Source organism: Neovison vison, chromosome 2 (assembly GCF_020171115.1).
Source record: "Neovison vison isolate M4711 chromosome 2, ASM_NN_V1, whole genome shotgun sequence".
NCBI lineage: Eukaryota > Metazoa > Chordata > Mammalia > Carnivora > Mustelidae > Neogale > Neogale vison.
The window spans coordinates 27686627-27704445 of NC_058092.1; the positions used below are offsets into that span (position 1 = coordinate 27686627).

A 17819-nucleotide genomic window follows, 5' to 3' on the forward strand; every position below is an offset into this window, starting at 1 on the left:
ATCTTTATATATTTTGTGAGTTGAATTTTTCTAATTTATTTTTGTACTTTCATATTTTACATTATAAAAGTTAAGATTATAAAGGATTATAAAAGGGGGTACCCCTTTGAACAGTATCTTTAAAAATCTAGTAAGAGGTGCTATCTAAACCTTTAATACAAAAGTATGACTGCTGTCTATGTTAAGACCATTTCGTTTGATTATTTTAAAAATCTGCATAAAAGGGCACCTGCGTGGCTCAGTGGGTTAAGCCTCTGCCTTCTGCTCAGGTCATGATCTCAGGGTCCTGGGATCCAGTCCCGCATGGCTCTCTGCTTAGCAGGGAGCCTGCTTCCCCTCTCTCTGCCTGTCTCTCTGCCCACTTGTGATCTCTCTCTCTGTGTCAAATAAATAAATAAAGCCTTTTTTAAAAATCTGCATAAAAGTATAGCATTTTACTTTGAATATGCAAGCTACTTTCCATTCATTTTAACTGAGAGATTTTTCTTTCTTATGCAAGAAGAGTGGGCTCTGAAGATACAAAGAGAAAACCAAGTGGGGAAATAAAAATTGTTAGGACCTCCAGGGCTAATTTAACAGGAGCAGCATCCATTTCCGACTACCATGCTATGCAAAACAAATGAACCTCACCTAAGACTCCTCCCTAGCAATCAAGACAAGTACAAGACCAGCTGAAAATAAACTGGAAAAAAGCCTACAGTCAAGCAGTTACCTTTGGAGTAACATACATACAAAGAAAAAAAATGCCTAAAGTGAGAGAGGTCAAGTATTTCTACTCACTCTGAGATTTAAAAAAAAAAAAAAAAAAGTAGGAAAAGGCAGGAGGTACCTGAGTCAGTCTGTAGAGCATGTAAGCCTTACATTGATTTAAGCCTTATATTGGGCATAAAGCTTACATTAAAAAAAAAAAAGTAATTTACTCTGAGATAAGGATACCCAACTCTGCTGTCAAACAACTCTTATATAAAACCTCAAGATCTTCCACCAGACTTTGGAGGAGGGTTACTAAACTATACACAGCCAAAGCCAGTCCCAGTTTAAAGCAAAACTTTTAATGTGACACCAAGTTGTTGTTGCTTGAAAAACATTTTCACTGGGCACCTGGGTGGCTCAGACAATTAAGCGTCTGCCTTCGGTTCAGGTCATGATCCCAGGATCCCTGCTCATCCGGAAGCCTGCTTCTCCCTCTCCCTCTGCCTCCCCCTGCTTGTGCTCGCTCTCTCTCTCTCTGTCAAATAAATAAAATCTTTTTTAAAAAAATTTTTAAGGTTTAAAAAAAAGAAACATTTCACAAGCACAGCATTTCTAAAATTTCCAGAGGGAAGACCAAAATTTGATTCACTAACAAACCTCAACTTCAGTCTTCACTGTCCTCTACCAGGCAGGTTAGTAAGTTGTTTAGGACTTAACTTTGATTATCTACATAAGACAACAAAGAAGAATAAAAGAGAAGGAAAAGAAGAAGAAACAGGGAAAAGAGTCTTCAAATTTGTACTTTTGTGGGCGCCTGGGTGGCTCAGTGGGTTAAGCCGCTGCCTTTGGCTCAGGTCATGATCTCAGAGTCCTGGGATCGAGTCCCGCATCAGGCTCTCTGCTCAGCAGGGAGCCTGCTTCCTCCTCTCTCTCTGCCTGCCTCTCTGCCTACTTGTGATCTCTCTCTGTCAAATAAATAAATAAAAAATCTTTTAAAAAAAATTGTACTTTTGTTTTTCCACTTAAGAAGGAAGAAAGGCTGAAATAGAACAGCTTTTAAGATGATCAGTTTGGAGGGGCACCTGGGTGGCTCAGTGGGTTAAGCCTCTGCCTTCGGCTCTGGTCATGATCTCAGGGTCCTGGGATCGAACCCTGCAATGGGCTCTCTGCTTGGCGAGGAGCCTGCTCCCCTCCCATCCTTCTACCTGCATCTCTGCCTGCTTGTGGTCTCTCTCTCTGTCAAATAAATAAATAGAATTTTTTAAAAAAAGTTCAGTTTGGTATTTCTGCATATTAGAAATAACTAATGAAAGACTCCGCATATAGACACCCCCCCCCCAGCCATTGATTAACTAACTGCTTCTTGGCTTTTCTGTAATCGTTTGGCTTCGCCCTTCCCCTGTTAGACCCTTCCCCCAGTTAATTGTTTAACCGCTCTCTTGCCTTTCTGTAACCGCTTGGCTTTTAGGGGGTGATACTGGTCTCCTGTTTAAACAGGATACCTTATGTGCATAGTCATGTAGGCAAGGGGGGTCGCCTAGGTACGTGGGCCTAGTCATGTAGGCAGGATGCTTCTCTGCTGAGTAATAAGGTCCAACTCCCCCTCCTCACTCCCCCTCCCCACCTTTCTCTTCGCGTGCCGGGGTCCTTCAAAGCCAATCTACAAACACCGAGTATGCCTTACATTCAAACCAGCCAATAAGAACCTTGTAACTATGTTTCTGCTTCTGTACGTATGCTTTCGCTTCCCCAAACCCCATAAAAAGGCCCTGAACAAAGGGCTGGCGCGCGAGTCTTCCTAAGACTTGATCGCCCGCAGGTACCTGTGTCAACTCAATAAACCTCGTGCTGTTTGCATCTGATCAGTGGACTCGGCTTGGTTTTTGGGTCCGGGGGTCTCCTCCTGAGAAGGGGTCCATTCCGGGGTGCTTGGAGCCCCGGGGGATCTTTCACTAATATTTTTGCATGCTACTAAATAGGAAAGGATGAATGAAATTGTTCATCCTGTTAATTGTCTTTACACCCATTTTCCTGTTAGATTTAAAAAGAAAACAACCTCAAGTCAACACCAAAATGGGAACTGCTATTTTGTTAGAGATTAGCCCCTTGCAAGAAAAAACAGGAAAAGATAATTTATGTGAAGTCTCTCCAGAAAAAAGGAAGTTAACAATCATGGAGAGATTATAGTCTGGTAATCAGTTAGTTTATGTCTGCAATGGTCAAGCAGCAAAGTAGCAAACCTCATTAGGAAATTCTTGGGCAAGAGTACTAAGTCATACTGTATTTGCCTCTGGGGATTGAAATTGCATTCTACAGAAAGATACTTAGGCTTCAGAAGACAACACACAGGGATGCCTGGGTGGTTCGGTGGGTTAAACCTCTGCCTTTGGCTCAGGTCATGATCTCAGTGTCCTGTGATCCAGTCCTGTTTTGGGCTACTTGCTCAATGGGGAGCCTGCTTCTCCCTCTGCCTGCTGCTCCTCCCTCTGCTTGTGTGCTCTCTCTCTGACAAATAAATAAAATCTTAAAGGAAAAAAAAAAAGACAACACACAAAGTTGGCTGAGCAAAATACACCTCCAGGAGAGGCAATATGGTTATCCTCGGTAGCTAGATATGGGGTACCTCATTAAGGTATTATTTTTCACATTAGAATAAGATCAGCTGACCAACTAACAGAATACTTTGAAACATTGTTCTGATTGAATAGAAGTTGTACTTCTCTGAGTATCTGAATCATTGGAATTCACTAAATTAGATAATCTCTGACACTTACAGAGGAGAAATTTGAGAACAGAGAAGATACATATTATCATACTTCACAGATTTGGGAGAAAATGGCTTCTTGTAGCCAAAGCACTCCATGTCTCTTGTGGCTAAATCTCAATCACGTTAAAAAAAAAAAAATTACGAGTTCTCATTCTCTTTCATGGTTTTTTTTTTTCTTCACATTTTTTTCACATTTTATTTATTTATTTATTTTTTAAAGATTTTATTTATTCATTTGACAGAGAGAGATCACAAGTAAGCAGAGAGGCAGGCAGAGAGAGAGGAAGGGAAGCAGGCTCCCTGCTGAGCAGAGAGCCCGATGTGGGGCTCAATCCCAGGACCCTGAGATCATGACCCGAGCCGAAGGCAGCGGCTCAACCCACTGAGCCACCCAGGTGCCCCTTTTTTCACATTTTAAAAAATGTCTCACTTCACTGTCTATATTTCTAGAATCCTTTAAGACCGATGAGAAAAAAAAAAAAAAAAAAACGATGAGAATGCTGAATGGATACTTAGGTTCTTTAACTCTGAAGACCAAAAGAGCAGCCAACTGAAGAAACCACAACTAGACCTGTGCCGTCAAGATCATTATCTTCCTCTGTATAATGTTCAAGCAACACGTGGCTGCTTTAGCTATGAGCACCGTTCCCAGGATAATGCATACATTAAACAGAAAAATGATGTATATTTCTGGGGCAAACAGAGTAACCCACTGCATGAATATTGTGCATATGTCCTGTTGGAGGATCCCTGTGAGCATATGGGGCTCTTTTTATATAAATCCGCATTTGACCAGATGTCACCACGATCACAAAAGACAGAGCTAAAGCTGCCACAAGTTTTTGTTAAAAATACATTTCCTATTCCATTTCCATAAATACACAAGTCCACCAATAAGAGCCAAAAATATACCCAGTTTGAAGGGGTCTTGGTAATCTGTAGAGTATCTGAGGCTGATGGTGGTCTCTCTTCTCTCAGTTCTCTCGGCTACCCATCCAGCCATGTGCTCAGCTGTGACAGCCCTTACCTCCAAATGGTCAAGGTCATCTGACATAAATTTCCTCTTAGCAGAGAAGTGAAGGGCACTTGGAACTGACATCAACTGGTGTATCTGAAAGGCCTCGGGGCTTTCATAGTAATCCATCATCACAAAAAATACCTTGTTGAATGCACTGGAATGCTGCCAGGAATCTGTCAAGATCTGAAATTCTTCAGCCACACTTTTGCATATTTTTAAAAGATTTTATTTGTTTCAGCGAGAGAGAGAAAGCACAGAGGGAGAGTGAGAGGGAAAAGCAGACTCCCCACTAAGCAGAGAGGCCAAGGTGGGGCTCCATCCCAAGACCAGGAGATCATGACCCTGAAGGCACTTAACCCACTGAACTACTCAGGCATCCAGGCATTTTTGCATATCACACATGATCTAAACTTCTTCAGTAGTAAACTCAATAACAGAGACGTTTTTTGGTGTTTCTATTACAAAAATGATAGAACACGGCGTCACTAGTTCTCATCACTCAGTTTTTCTTGGTCCAATCCATCAGCTGCCTGAAGTTTTCTTCTAATATCTTCTTCCCCCGGCCAGGATGTGCAGGAACGTCATGAGTGGTGAACACCAAGCCCAACACCATAGCCACAGATACATGCCAAAGCCACCACCATTCTGCCATATTTATTTACTGCTCTGTTATAAAATATTTCAGGGGTGCCTGGGTGGCTCAGTGGGTTAGGCCTCTGCCTTCGGCTGGGGTCATGACCCCGGGGTCCTGGGATCGGGCCCCATATTTAAGAGAGAAGGCAGCACTTAGTTATGTGACACTGGGCACGTTCCTCCCTTCTCTCACAAATAAGACCACCTCCTCACAAGAGGCCCTGGCCAGCCTGCGGGGAAGAGCAGTTCTCTCGGTTTCCAGAGCCACCACTAGAGGCAGTGTGGAGTCGTCACCGAGAGAAGGTGGGACCTGGGTTCCCATCCCTGCCTTTCCGCAGGGCCAGTCTCTTCAGTTGCCTGCGAAAACAGGGATAGTGCCTTACCTCTTCTATTAGTTAAGAACATTAAATCTTAACATCTCCCACGGCCTCGAAAAGTATTAGCATGGTTGAGTTCTATCTCGTCCTCTTAAAAAAAAAAAAAAAAATGGTTTGGCGGAGCCTGGGTAGCTCAGTCGGGCTCAGGTCATTATTTCAAGTTATGAGATCCACCTGCCATCCTGCTCCCGGCTCCCGGCTTAGTGCCTACACTGCTTCTCTCCCTCTCCCTCGTGCCCTCCCTAATCGTGCTGCCTTCTATCTAAAACAAACAAAAAAATCTTAAAAAAAAAAAAAGTTAGATTTTGTAATGTATAAATTGTTAAATCACTATATTATACACCTTAAACTAATAGAACTCTTTATGTAGTGGAATTAAAATAAAAAACTTTAAAACAAGGGGCGCCTGGGTGGCTCAGTAGGTTAAGCCTCTGCCTTCGGCTCAGGTCATGATCTCAGGGTAGTTGGATCGAATCCCGCATGGTGCTCTCTGCTCAGCGGGGAGCCTACTTCCTCCTCTCACTCTGCCTGCCTCTCTGCCTACTTGTGATTTCTCTCTGTCAAATAAATAAATAATCTTAAAAAAAAAAAAAAACTTAAAACAAAAAGAAAGAAAAAGGCTGGATTTTGAGCTTTGTTTCTAACACCCCTTACCTCGCTCTGGGATGTGGCCCCTCCAAACGCAAGCCTCATTCCTTCTGTGCCATCAGGCAGATGGATGCAAATGTTGGGCAAGACAGGACCAAGGGATGTGTTCAATCATGTCAAATACATACACATTCTGGAAGTATATCTGCTGAGTACTGAGCCTGAGCGGGATGTTACTTTTCCTACGTATTACGCATTTGTTTTTAACCTTGTCGATGCATAACTTCTATCAAAATACAAATGTTTAACATGTACATGGAGTGAACGCGACACCTCGAAGCGCTCCTCCTCGGGCCCCCACCGGGCGCCCCAGCCCCGCGGCCCCCGCCGCCTTCCTACCCCTTGGGCCTCGGGCCCTGCCGCCGCCGCGCAGCCGCGCGTTTGCCAAACCAAACACCAGGCGGAGGGAACGCGCGGGCGGAGCGCGGGTGCCTAGCAACCGGGGGCGCCGAACAGAGGAGCTGGGGACGCAGAGCGGAAGTGCGAGCGGGGCTGGAGGTGAGAGGAAGAGAAGAGCGGGGAGGTGGGGGGCTCTCGCCCAAGCCGAGCTCCCTCCTTCTCCCCTTCCTCCTCCTTTCTCGGCGCCTGCGGCGGGGTATTAATTCAAACCAAAGATGAGAGGAGGGCTGAGACCTAGACGGACCCCATTTCCTCCCAGTGGGGACCCTCACACACCTGCCCCTCCTCCCCCACAGAGGGCAAAGGGAGGACGACCAAATGGGCAGGGAGCCCCCCCACTCCCTAGTGCCAACCCATGTCCCCTGCAAAACTAGCTCGTTCTCTTCCTGGAGAACAGGGCTCCTTCTCTTAGATCCTCACGGTCCTGGCCCAAAGCTGGGGCGAACAAAGAAAAGACGTTTCCACAAGACTTGGTTGCTGGAAGTAGGGGTGGAAACTGGATTAAGGGCTATTTTTCCTGCTAAGCGCCCCAACCCCCAGCCCCACTAAGGGCTTGGCAACACACACACACACACACACACACACACCAAAGGACTCCACTGTTCCCTTTCACCTGTTCCAGGACCAGCAGGGTCCAGGAGTTTGTGTCTATGGATGGGGATGGGGGGGTGGGCAGGAAACCTAGTGGACACCTCTCACAAAGCTAAGTAAAGCCAGGGCTGTTCCCCAGCCAGCTTCCTGCAGGAAGGGGCTGGGAGCAAAATGGACAGAAGCATGTACTTTGGAGGGGGTTTCTGATCTAGGACAGTATCTCCTGAGTGGCCTCCTGCTGCTTTGTTTTCCCTCTCCAGCGGAGGTGGGTGACTGGAACAGGCCTCAGGTGTTCTGACCCCTCAACCCCTGCGCCATGGCCACACTGAGCGTCAAGCCCAGTCAGCGCTTCCGGTTGCCGGACTGGCACACCAACAGCCACCTGCTGTCCACCAACGCCGAGCGGCAGCGAGATGCTTCACACCAGATCCGCCAGGAGGCCCGGGTCCTTCGCAATGAGACCAACAACCAGGTTGGAGGCCAGAGCCCAACTGGGTGGGCAGAGGAAGACCCCCAACCCTGCACCTTCTTTATCCGGCTTTGTCTTTTCCAGACCATTTGGGATGAACATGACAATAGGACTCGACTAGCGGAGAGGATTGATACTGTCAACCGTTGGAAGGAGATGCTGGACAAGTGTCTGACAGATTTAGATGCTGAGATCGACGCCCTGACCCAGGCAGGGAGCCGGGGGAGGGAGCTGGGAGACCCTGTGGCCAGGACCTCCCCACCCTCCCCACTTCAGGGTCCGCACACCCTTGATGGGTGGTGTTGGGTGGCATGTCCACTGAGTCGCTCACCGGCCCCTCTGTAAAGTGGGGATGAGAGCTGCTTCCCAGGGGATGGCCACACGAGTGTCCCGTGCCCTCTCTTTTCTAGATGAAAGAGTCGGCAGAGCAAAACCTGCAGGCCAAGAACCTGCCTCTGGATGTAGCAATTGAGTGCCTGACCTTGAGGGACAGCCGGCGTGACATTGATGTGGTGAAGGACCCTGTGGAGGAAGAGCTGCACAAAGAGGTGGAGGTCATTGATGCCACCAAGAAGGCCTTGCAACAGAAGATTAGCCAGGCCTTCGAGAAGCTCTGGTAAGGGAGATCTATCATCTCCATGTTCAGCTGCACTTGAAATCTGCATGTCTGTCTGTCTGTCTTTTTTTTTCTGTAAGACTTTTAAATCTATGTGTTTGAGAGAAAGAGAGAGACCAAGGGAAGGAGCAGAGGGAGAAAGACTGAGCGCAGAGCCCAACGCGGGGCTCGATTCCACGACCCTGAGATCATGACCCGAGCAGAAAAAAACTGAGAGTCAGACTCTTAAGCGACGGAGCCACCCAGGCGTCCCAAGGCTGCATGTCTTCCACGTGAAACATGTATTATGGGTAGTGAGCAGCGGGCTCTCGGGCTCCCTTCTGACCCCGCCGTGCCCATCGCGGAAACCCCCGACTGACTGTAGCTCCCACCGCCTGGACGCCGTCTCAGAACACCTCCCACCGCCCTGCTTTAGGCAGCCATCAACAGCTGACTGGGAGCAGGAGAGATGAAACCCATTTGTCACCACCCCTGGGTACCCTCTCGTGAGTGTGTATGTGTGAGTCCACACATGCATGTGCCCCCGGGGGTGTGCGCAAGCAGGCAGGGGTCCGCATTCTGTCTGTAGGGCGCTCCTCCAGCTCTGCCCCAGCTGGCCCAGACCTCAGTGTCCCTTCAGGACCACGGGGGCTGGTGTCCTGGGGCCTTGGCGGAATGGTCCCTGATCGAGTCTGTTCCCTCCCCAGCCTCCTGCAGGAAGTCCGACAGCAGCTCAGCTCTGACCATCGGGACAAAATGGAGACACTGGACATTGACAGAGGCTGCCTCTCTCTCAACCTCAAGTCCCCAAACATCTCTCTGAAGGTCAATCCCACACGTGTCCCAGATGGGTAAGAAGAAGTGTTTCACTCGGTTTCTCCTCCCCGCCTCACAGCCCGTACTCTTCTGAGCCCAGTGTTCCCTGCCGCTCGCAGCTCCTCCACCCTCCAGCAATGGGACGACTTCAGCCAGTTCAACAAGAGCTGCGCAGAGGCTGAGATGAAAGGGGCCGTAGAGCTGAGGGAGGCCATGGCCCTAACCATTGCCGAGGTGACCGACCACTCCCACACCCTGCTCTTCCAGGGCCGGCTGGTGGCCCGAGCGGTCCCGGTGGCCACATAGTGTCCCACCACACATACCACCCCCCAACTTGAGCGATTTCCTCAGATGGCCCCAAGCTTACAGCCCCCCCTTGGCCTGCCTATCCTGTCCTTCAGACCAACAATGAACTCGAAGCCCAGAGGGTGGCCACAGAATTTGCCTTCAGGAAGCGGCTGCGAGAGATGGAGAAATTGTACAGTGAGCTCAGGTGGCAGGAGAAAAATGTGAGCCTTCTCGGTTTCGTCCCTGGGCCCCGGGGTTCCTCCTGTGGGATGAGAGCCGGGGTTCAGCTGGTGGGTGGGCTCAGCTGGTGGAGACCAGTCACTCTGTCCCTGCAGACCTTGGAGGAGATCGCCGAGCTGCAGGAAGACATCCGGCACCTGGAGGAGGATCTGCGCCGAAAGTTACAGAACCTGAAGCTATGCCATACCCGGCTAGAGTCCAGAACTTACCGGCCCAATGTGGAACTCTGCAGGGACCAGGTGCGAGGATACCCCCGTGGGGCACTGGCCCCCCCTAAGGTTTCCTCCGGATCACCCCCACCCCAGCACATATCCCTGGACAGCAGTGGGAAGCAGGGGTGCTGGTGGAGGGCAGTATCCAAGCCCATAGATTGACCTGGGCCTCCCAATGCACCCATCTGCCTCTAGGCACAGTACGGCCTCACTGACGAGGTTCACCAATTAGAAGCAACCATTGCTGCCCTGAAGCAGAAACTGGCGCAAGCCCAGTAAGTTTGGGGAGTGGGCAGGGGGCGTAGGGAGACACCTCCCACCCATGGGGCCTTTTGCAGCCTGCTGGCTTGCAGCCTGGTGTCTTTCTTCCTGAAGGCCAGTGAGTTTGGCCTTGACCTCCCCTCGTGGGTCAGGGGTGATGGGCTGTTCATGGCCCCTCCCCAGGGATGCTCTGGAGGCTCTCTACAAGCACCTGGCCCGGCTGCAGGCTGACATCGACTGCAAGACCAACTCCATGCTGCTGGACACCAAGTGCATGGACACCCGGAGGAAGCTGACTGTGCCTGCAGAGAAGTTTGTGCCTGAGGTGGACACCTTCACCCGAACCACAAACCGCACCCTGAGTCCGCTCAAAACCTGCCAGCTGGAGCTGGTCTAGTCTTGGGGGGCTGAGGGATGAGGGAAGGGTCCGTGGGGAGATGGAAGAGGGAGGGGGGTGGAGAGAATGAATTCAATAAATTGTCAGTCCAAATGCCTTTCTGCTATCCCTGCATACAGTCAGCGGGGAGTGAGAGGGCTCTTGGACCTGCTGTGTATGGAGGAGCAAACTTGGAGAGAACATCATTCCTCAAGCTCTATGTTCTAAATCTGAGTCCTTCCCTCCTCCCTCCTCAGGGAACCCCTCTCTGGACCAGGCTGACATCCTCCTGGGCTCTAGCACCATGAGCTCTCATCAGCTCGGGCCCCAGCTGGACCCTTGCCTGCTCTCTTCACACCTAGGGGAAGCCCAGGGGAAGCGGGGTAGGCTAGGATCACAGTGGGAGGGCTTGGGGGTGGGGACCCAGGCCTGAGGGAGCCAAGAGCTGGGACAGCAGTGGGAAGGTGGGCTTGGAGCAGGCCACAAGGAGCAGGGGTGGGGGTGGGGTGGAGACAGTGGCCTTAAGGGCAGGGCTGCCAGGGTCCGATGGTCTGGCTCTGGGCCCTCCTCTCGCCTCGGGGACTCTTCAGTGGCCATCCCGCACATCTGTGAGCCATTTACAAGTGGGGAGAATGGGGCTAAAGCAGAGGCCTGGCCCAAGCCAGTGCGGCAGGATTTGGGAGCTGCAGCTCCGGGCCGCTGGGCGGCGCTGTGGGTACGGAGAGGTGCTGCGGCTCCGGGCCGCTGGGCGGCGCTATGGGGCCGGCGGGGGGGCGTGGTCGAGCGGCGCGCGCCGGACGTACCGGAAGTGGCGACTGCACCGCGCGGATGGCGGCGGCTGCAGCGGCGGCGATGACGGCTTCGGGCTGTGCGGGGGCTGGGGCGGCCCGCTCCCTCTCCCGCTTCCGAGGCTGCCTGGCCGGCGCGCTGCTCGGGGACTGCGTGGGCTCCTTCTACGAGGCGCACGACACCGTCACCCTGACGTCAGTCCTGCGTCACGTCCAGAGCCTGGAGCCGGACCCTGGCTCGCCAGGGAGCGCGCGGACAGGTGGGCGGGGCCGGGTGCACGTGGGGACGCGTTGGCCGGGATCCCCGGGGGCCTCGGGGCAGAAGGGACAAGCCTCAGAGGTGAAGCTGCCGGGAGCTACCGGGGCCGGGTCTGGAGGAGCCGCGGACAGCTCGGACTCAGCGCGTCAGAGTCCGAGTCCCAGCTTCGCTCTCGCCTGGCACGTTCCCCGGTGCCGGCCCTGGCAAGCCGGTCCTGGCAGCCGGTCCTTCCAGCCGTGCAAGCCGGCAGCCTGTGCGTCTTTCCCCAGCATCGCGCCTGGTCCACCCTGTGCACCACCAGTCCATTCTCCACGCAGCGGGGAGTGATCTCGAAAGAGCCGAGACGGACCTCCCCACGCTGGAAGCTTTGCCGTGATTTTCCCTTACTCTCAGCATAGACCAAATTCTCTAACATGTCCTACCTGGTCGGCCCTCGCCTAAGTCCCTGTTTCACCTTCGGCCACCCTTGGCCTTGTGTTCTGTGCTCAGCTGCTCTTACACCAGCTTGCTCTAGTCCAGGTCTTTGCAGTGCTGTCCCTTGTATATAAAGCCTGTCTCCTTCCCTTGTGCAGCCAGGTCCTCATCCAGATTTCTGAGGTCAGGGGGAGGATGTTTCTTGGCCAGCATGTAGAATAGTAAGAAGAAGGGCCCAAACTCGGAACCCTGGAGGAGCAAAAGGAGCTAGACTTGGAAAGGGTTTGATGGGAGCTGAAGCACGTGGGTAGGATAGCAACAAAACCTGGGAGAATTTCAGGATGGTCACGGTGTCATGCTACAGAGAGGTTAAGGAGAGGGAAGTCTGGGTTTTAAAAACCATTTCAGTAGAATGTTGAAACCTGGAGGTAAGGTGTCAGTGGGTTTAGGAGGAAGCGGAGAAAGGAGATAGAGTAGATGGTATGATGAGGAGAAACCGGAGCTGTGGTTGAGGCAAAGACAGAATGGAGGGATGGTTTTTAATTTCATCTTTGCTTTGATGTTAAGATGAAGGAAAAACATTTTAGGTGTTTTAGAACCTTTTGGATGCAAGTAGCAGAAAACTCAGCTCATAATGGCCTAAGCAAAAGGAGAATGCGTTTCGCTGGCATAACTGAGAAGTCCTGAGGTAGGTCTGGCTTCAGGTGGAGCTGAATCCAGGGGCTCAAGCCACGTCCTTAAGACCCAGCTCCCCTCCTTATTCAGATCCCTGTTCTGACAGGTTGGCTTCACTCGCTCTGGCAGACCCTCCGCATAGGGTGGCCCCAGCAGCTTCAACAGAGGAAGAGTCTGTCTGCAGCAGCCCCAGCAGAAATCCAGACCACATCTTCTCAGCCTGGCTTGGCCATCTGTCCATCCCTGAACAAACGAGTAGGGTGTGCTATTTGAGGAGGCTAGTGGTGGTGTGAACCTTATGTCCCAATCATATGGGCTGAGAAGGGTAGAGAAGTGGCTCCCTGGGGAAGCAGAGTGCAGGGACCAAACGAAGAGAGCACGGGTGCTACTCCACCATGCAGGAAGAGGTGGAGAGGAGAGGAAGGAAGAACAAGTTCACTGGGAAGCTGGGCTGGGTAGACTGGAAGAGAAACTCACTTGGTCAAGAGGTAACAGGAGAGTGTAGCTGTGGGTAGGAGGCCTGTCGACCCCTCTTCCTAGTGAAGCCAGGATGGGAGCCTTCTGAAGAGTGAAGTGGGGCAAAAGAAAGAGTGAAGGGGAGTAAGTGGGGCTGGGGGCTTGCTGTACACAGGAGTGGAAGTGGGGTGGGGGCTTGCTAGGGAGTGTGCTTCCTTCTCTGTAGCCTTCTCTTCCTTCAATAAAACCAAGTGCCACCGGTCCCTTGCCGGCTCCCAGACTACTTGGGACATCTTCATTTGCTGTGTCGGAAGTGCCAGAGCAGTAGTCCTGGGCACCCAGAAGAAGGAGCGGGGCTTGAGGAGGGAGGGTCCCAGACTCCAAGGTTGGTTCTGGGGATGTGGAGGGGAGCGGTGGAATAGAACAGGGAAGGGCTTCGAAGGCCAAGGCAGTGAATTTGGCCTAATCTTGAAAGCAACAGACAGCAATTTTGAGCAGCAGAGAGATGAGGAAAGGGATATTCTGCTTTTAGGAGGAATCGTGTGGCTGCACATACAGGCTGGGTTGGAGGTTGGGTGTGGTGCAGGAGAGCTATGGTCATAGCAGTCAGAGGGGAGCAGAAGATTTGCCTTCAGAAATCAGCAGGAATAAAGAATTGCTGAGAATCCCAAGGCCTGGAGCCCAGGAAACTGGGCGGAAGAGAAAGAGGGAGGTTCGGTCAGTGGAGTATGCACCTCAGTCTCAGGGTCATGAGTTCTAGCCCCACGCTGGGTATAGAGCGTACTTTAAAAAAAAAAAATAGCGGGGGGCCAGAGCCCCCACCTTCAAGCCCTGTAGCAAGATCTCACCCTCACCCCCACCCTGTCCCTGCAGAAGTGTTGTACTACACAGACGACACGGCCATGGCCAGGGCCCTGGTGCAGTCCCTGCTGGCCAAGGAGGCCTTCGACGAGGTGGACATGGCTCACAGGTGAGGGGGGCGGACCTGGGGGGGAGGCAAAGCAGGTGGGCTGAGCATCTGCACTTCTTGGCCAGAGCGATGCTGCAGGTGCACGCTGGGGCCCCAGCTCTCGGCACGACGCTGGCACTGCGTGGCTTCCCAGGGCAGAACCGACTGCACTGGGAGTTTGGGCCTCAGTCCCTAAGGCTTCCTCTTTTCCCAGGCCAGCCAGAGCTCGCCCCTCCCAGCCCTGACACATGTCTTTTCAACCCTCGTCCTGTCTCCCTTCTCTCTCTTAGATTTGCTCAGGAGTACAAGAAAGAGCCCGACCGGGGTTACGGCGCTGGAGTGATCACTGTCTTCAAGAAGCTCCTGAGCCCCAAGTGCCGTGACGTCTTTGAGCCTGCCCGGGCCCAGTTTCACGGAAAAGGCTCCTATGGCAACGGGGGTGCCATGCGGGTGGCCGGTATATCCCTGGCCTATAGCAGTGTCCAGGATGTGCAGAAGGTAGTCCAGGCGGGCCAGCTGCTGGGCGCTCCCCTCCCTCCCTCCTCTCTGCAGCCCAGGTTCTGTGACAGCCCGTCTTTGCTCCCACTGCCTCTGCCCTAGTTTGCCCGGCTCTCAGCCCAGCTGACACACGCCTCCTCCCTGGGTTACAACGGTGCCATCCTGCAGGCCCTGGCTGTGCACCTGGCTTTGCAGGGGGAGTCGTCTAGTGAGCATTTCCTCGAACAACTCCTGGGCCACATGGAAGAGCTGGAAAGTGACGCCCAGTCTCTCTCAGATGCCAGGGAGTGAGTATGTGGGAGGGAGGCAGGCTGGAAGGGCGTTTGGGGGTGTGCCTGCCTTGTGGGGTCCTCCGGCATTGCCACAGGCTGAAGCCTTTTTTTTTTTAATGGCAGACTTTTAGGAGAGTGTGGGAGGAGCCCCTTTGCCTTGACTCTGCGTCGAGGCTCTTAGGGTCCCAGAGACTGGGACGGGCAGCTCATCCCCAGCGCGCTCCTACTTGTTCTCAGGACACCTGTGCTGGGTGTCAGCCTGATCACCTCCCGCCTCCCCCTCCCACACCTCTTCCCCTGCCTCCCGTCTCCACCCTGCTGAAATCTCACCCCTCACCCACAGGTTGGGCATGGAGGAGCGTCCCTACTCCAGCCGACTGAAGAAGATCGGCGCTCTTCTAGAGCAGGACTCCGTCACCAGAGAGGAGGTGGTGTCCGAGCTAGGTGGGTAGACCCTCACACCCATCATCCTCGGCTAGTCCTGGGCTTAGGGACAGATGGGAGCCGGGAGGCCCACCTGCTGTCCCATTTCTTGCCTGAGGCTGTGGGGACAGCGGAGCCCGCACTGTGCCATCTTTGGCAGGGCTGGGAACACACGCCTCCTTGCTGGGGTTAACTCCAGGGCTGCCGCGCCACCAGCCTGGCCGCTGAGCATCCCCCGGAGTGGCAGGTGGCCGTCAGTTTTCACAGTTGACGTTGATAACCGGTACTTGTTTAGAGACCACCTGTACCATGTTCTGGGCCCCGTATGGAACACTCTCCCTGTGACCCGTTTCATCCCCACACCAGTCCAGAGAGTCGCTGCCTTTATTCCCTCTCTGCCTGAGGAGTCAGATCTCAGAAACCAGAATCTCAGCCATGAGGGAACTTGCATGGTCCCATGCTAGCAGGAGGGAGAGCCAGGATTTGAACCTGGGTAGTCTAAGTCTAGAGCCTCTGGTCTGAATCACAGCCCAGCTTGAAACTGAGAGTATTGACTTGGGGTGAGTGGTGGGAAGATGGCTGGGGACATAGAGGGTGGAGGAATGTGGGGTCCCCATGTGCTGGCTTCCCTGCAGGCAATGGCATTGCTGCCTTTGAATCTGTGCCCACTGCCATCTACTGCTTCCTGCGCTGCATGGAGCCTGACCCCGAGATCCCCTCTGCCTTCAACAGCCTCCAAAGGACTCTTATCTATTCCATCTCGCTCGGGGGGGACACAGACACCATTGCTACCATGGCTGGGGCCATTGCTGGGGCCTACTATGGGATGGAACAGGTGCCAGAGAGCTGGCAGCAAAGTTGTGAGGGCTATGAGGAGACAGATGTCCTGGCCCAGAGCCTGCACCGTCTCTTCCAGAAGAGTCCATGAGGGCCTCAGCTGCTGGGACTCCGCTGTGTCCAGCCGGCCCAGCTGCAGCTCAGACTGGAGATGCTGTGGTTCCTTGGGCATGGGTCCGTGCCTCCATCATCCTGCAGTGGGGGTGGAGCACGCGGCTGGGCCGGGGTCCTGGGGGAGGTGATTAGACAGCGAGTGGAGGACTGGTACCTCCCTGGTGCTGGGTTCCGGGCTCACTGCCGAGCCGGGGGCCTTCCTGGCTCCCTGGGCAGAGGGGAGGGATTTGAACAGGTTTTATTATGGAAGGGTGTCTGTGGCATTTTCCTGTCTTACCCAAGACGTGGGATTCCGGGGGTTGGGGCGGGGGCAGAAATGATCGGCAGCGGCGCTGCTACTTCTTGTTGAGATGTGGCCAGTCTGCCAGAAAGCACGGCTCTGGCTGGGTGGAGCCCTGGGCAATAGTATGTTCACGTGGGTCAGGGAAACCAGCCCTGGCATCCAGCTGATCTAGATGCTCACCTGGCCCTTGGCTGTCATGGGGCGTGTTAACAGTTTCTGGTGGAAATCACAGCAATAAAACAGTTTTTGGTAAGTCCTGCCACTGGTGCCCATGTTTCTCCTTGGCCCTGAATGAATTTCCTCCCCCCTCTACCCCTATGACCTTTTCAGGCCATGTACCTCTTCCCATCTGCTGTACTGGGAGCCAGTAACGGAAGGGTGTGGGGTCTTCGGGCAGATCCCTCCAGTTCTTCCAAATGGCTGTGCTGTTCAGCCAGGAAGGGCAGAGTGGGCATGTTTTAATGCCTTTTCCTGTTGGAGATCATTCAGAGTGACCCAGGCAGTGGGCAGAACAAGCCAGATGTCCCTGTTCTCGGGGGCTGACTTCTTCATAGGTTGTTCCCCAAATAAGACCCACGTCCAGCTGGCCAAAGAGCAGGACCCCAGTAGGAGGGTGCAGAGGGCATCCCCTCCCACCAGACTGCTGACCCTCAGGTGAGGAGGGTGCATCGTGTTGGTGTCCTAGGTGGACTGAAGGACTTGGGCCTGTCTTTATCTTGAGCCCCAGTCAGCGGTCTTGGCTTGAAAGGAAGTTTTCCACACCATATATTTTGAAGAAAAGAAAATCGAAAGGGAGAAGACCCCTCCGCTCCAACTAGGGATGTTCTCCGTTATCCTTCTGGGCTCAGTGGAGAGAGAAGCACGCCAAGCTCTGCAACTAGCCTGAGGTCCGAGGACTGATGGGCAGGTCAGCTTTCAGCTGAGATGGCGTCCTGCCAGGCGGGGGCAAACCACGGGGCTTTTCAGAGCTTGGAGGGTTTCAGGTTTGCTGCCCCCATTCCTCAAGCCAGGGACAGATCTTTATTGCTGAGCAGAGCAGGCTGTGGGCAGGTGATTTCTGCCATGGACAGCCCCCCCCCCCCCGAGTCTGGCCTTCAGCAGTGGGCCTGGCACTGGCCCCCACCCTCAAGATCAAAGATTCATGATTTCATTCATAATTTCTATCAAATGTTGAAACTTGGTCCCTGGGACCCTGAGCCAGCTGTCATGCTCCACTACCCCGAGAGCTCGCAGGAATGTTCCAGGGAAGCTTGGAGCATCTCCCCCAGCTCCAATCACTGGCTTGCTTTGATTGCTTAAAATGCCTCTTGGCATTTCCGTGGTGCAGAGGCTTGGCAGCCTAGGATCATGGAGCATTTCTGACATGGCGACAGTAGCCCAGCTGGGGGCCTGGGGAGGAACTCATGCTTCTTGAGAGAAGGCGCAGAGCAAGAGCCCGAGGCTTGAGCCCCCCCTGCATCGCTACCAG

At 53.0% G+C, this 17819-nt stretch overlaps 2 protein-coding genes across 2 annotated transcripts; both read left to right on the plus strand.

Annotated features, from left to right (window-relative positions):
* Positions 1 to 6600: 6600 nt before the first annotated feature.
* TEKT2 (tektin 2) lies at positions 6601 to 10555 on the plus strand. The gene is made up of 10 exons (XM_044236364.1): positions 6601 to 6634; positions 7387 to 7598; positions 7680 to 7805; positions 8006 to 8211; positions 8898 to 9041; positions 9126 to 9240; positions 9408 to 9515; positions 9630 to 9773; positions 9942 to 10021; positions 10191 to 10555. The coding sequence occupies exons 2-10, from the start codon at positions 7443 to 7445 to the stop codon at positions 10402 to 10404; spliced, it is 1293 nt and encodes a 430-aa protein (XP_044092299.1). The 5' UTR covers positions 6601 to 6634; positions 7387 to 7442; the 3' UTR covers positions 10405 to 10555.
* A 132-nt stretch (positions 10556 to 10687) lies between these two features.
* On the plus strand, positions 10688 to 16609 carry ADPRS (ADP-ribosylserine hydrolase). The gene is given in 8 exon segments (XM_044236756.1): positions 10688 to 10766; positions 10974 to 11144; positions 11147 to 11431; positions 13849 to 13945; positions 14215 to 14422; positions 14525 to 14709; positions 15038 to 15138; positions 15753 to 16609. Coding segments are annotated over 8 exon segments (1419 nt in total). The 3' UTR covers positions 16046 to 16609.
* Positions 16610 to 17819: the final 1210 nt, after the last annotated feature.